The sequence below is a fragment of the Seriola lalandi genome, unplaced genomic scaffold (assembly GCF_002814215.2).
Source record: "Seriola lalandi dorsalis isolate HSWRI2012SDOR001 ecotype SW California unplaced genomic scaffold, Sedor1 jcf7180002049824, whole genome shotgun sequence".
NCBI lineage: Eukaryota > Metazoa > Chordata > Actinopteri > Carangiformes > Carangidae > Seriola > Seriola lalandi.
Window position 1 is genome coordinate 1 of NW_019520377.1, and position 1,789 is coordinate 1,789.

General features: G+C 43.4%; 1 protein-coding gene across 1 annotated transcript in view; it reads right to left on the reverse strand.

Annotated features, from left to right (window-relative positions):
- Positions 1-924: 924 nt before the first annotated feature.
- LOC111649018 (cadherin EGF LAG seven-pass G-type receptor 2-like) overlaps positions 925-1,789 on the reverse strand; it is a gene marked incomplete at its 3' end in the record, with an annotated part of 34,192 nt that continues 33,327 nt past the window's right edge. Inside the window, exon 9 of the mRNA XM_023398757.2 lies at positions 925-1,050. Coding sequence (XP_023254525.2) covers positions 925-1,050 — 126 coding nt within the window. The remainder of the gene's footprint in view (positions 1,051-1,789) is intronic.

Here is a 1,789-nt window from a genome sequence, read left to right on the forward strand (position 1 = left end):
GACGGTGACACGTTCATTAAATTTGCTTTAAACAGTATTTTTGTGTTTTTGTTTCTGAGCTTGTTAAAAGACCAAGTAAAAACTGAAGTAATAATTATAAAGATGTAATATTTATTAATAAAGGAAACACAGAGTGTCAACAGCTGATAGACGAGACAGCTGCTGATTTAAAGAGTTTAAAGAAGACGTGCTGCACACGTCACATCCTGTTTTTAATTTACTTTCCTCCCTGATGATGACGATGCTGTTAGAAAACACTCTCACAACTTGTGAAGATTTTTCATCTTAAAATCACAACTGAATTTGCTCTGATTTCCCCGGAGGTCTGAACATCAAGATAAAAATGTCATCTCGTCACTCGTCACTTTTTCTGGGTCCAATTACACACAGGAAACAAACAGCTAGCTCACATGCTAACTGTAGCAACGCTGCAGTTTCCTGAATGATCTGTTTTCTCTTTTTGCTTGTGCTGATTCGTTAAAACAGATCAACACTCATTCACTCAGCTCTCCGTCACTGACATGCCGTCCGCTCATACAGCACAGGGTTGAACACAAAATGAGGACTGGACTAGAACGGCGGGAAAATCCTGAAATAACCTGAATGAATGAAAGACGGAGCATTTGTGAGTCTGAGTTCATTAAAAGAGCTGTGTCTTATTCCTGTAATTAATCTGCTGTGTAAATAAGAACTGTTTCAGTTTAAAGGTGTTACCTGGAGCATTTTAACATCTCTAAATGATTCACTTATTAATTAGGAGCTTAATTACTGGAATCAAATAAAGGCCGCTGATGCTGTATTTTTAAAAATACGACCACTCTCATCAAACTGCCAATTATCTGAGCCGCGGTCTCTCCTCATTGATAATCATTGATAAAATGAGACATGAGCCGTCGGACCACAGGAGGAAGATAAACCTCTCACCGTGGCTGCAGTCCTTCCCTCCGTACCCCAGGGGGCAGTCACAGGAGAACGTCTCCCAGCTCACCCTGCAGGTTCCTCCGTTCTGACAGGGGCTGGACTTACAGAAGGGCAGCTTGGCACTGCAGCCTATGAGAAGCAAGAGAGAGAGTTACATCATCGCCGATGTCACCGACATGTCTGCTTACACTTTGATCTGTGCGGTTTTCATCTGTGAATTACTTCTGATATTTAGATGATGATGTATGTTTAGACCCTGAAGTTATCACCCCCCCTGCTTCCCTCCAAAAACAGCCAATGGGATTTTTACAAACAACAGTTTCTGATCCTGAAAGGTTTAGTTCAGCAAGATCATCTTCACTAACGAACATCTCTGATGTTTGAAGCCTCAATACAATCAGAAGTAAGAAGCTAATGTTAGGCTATAAACCAGCTACACCACGGTCACATGACCTCACCACCACAGTCACATGACCTCACCACCACATGACTTAAACACCACGGTCACATGACCTCACCACCACAGTCACATGACCTTAACGTCTCCACCACTAAACCTCAACTTAAACTCGTCTGCTGAAGCTTTTCCTCCGACCGAGTTAGTGACAGATTGTACAAACACAACAAGTCTGTAAAGGTGGACTGGTGAGTTAACCAGGCTGTAAAGGTGGACCGGTGAGTTAACCAGGCTGTAAAGGTGGACCGGTGAGTTAACGAGTCTGTAAAGGTGGGCCGGTGAGTTAACCAGGCTGTAAAGGTGGACCGGTGAGTTAACCAGGCTGTAAAGGTGGACCGGTGAGTTAACCAGGCTGTAAAGGTGGACCGGTGAGTTAACCAGGCTGTAAAGGTGGACCGGTGAGTTAACCAG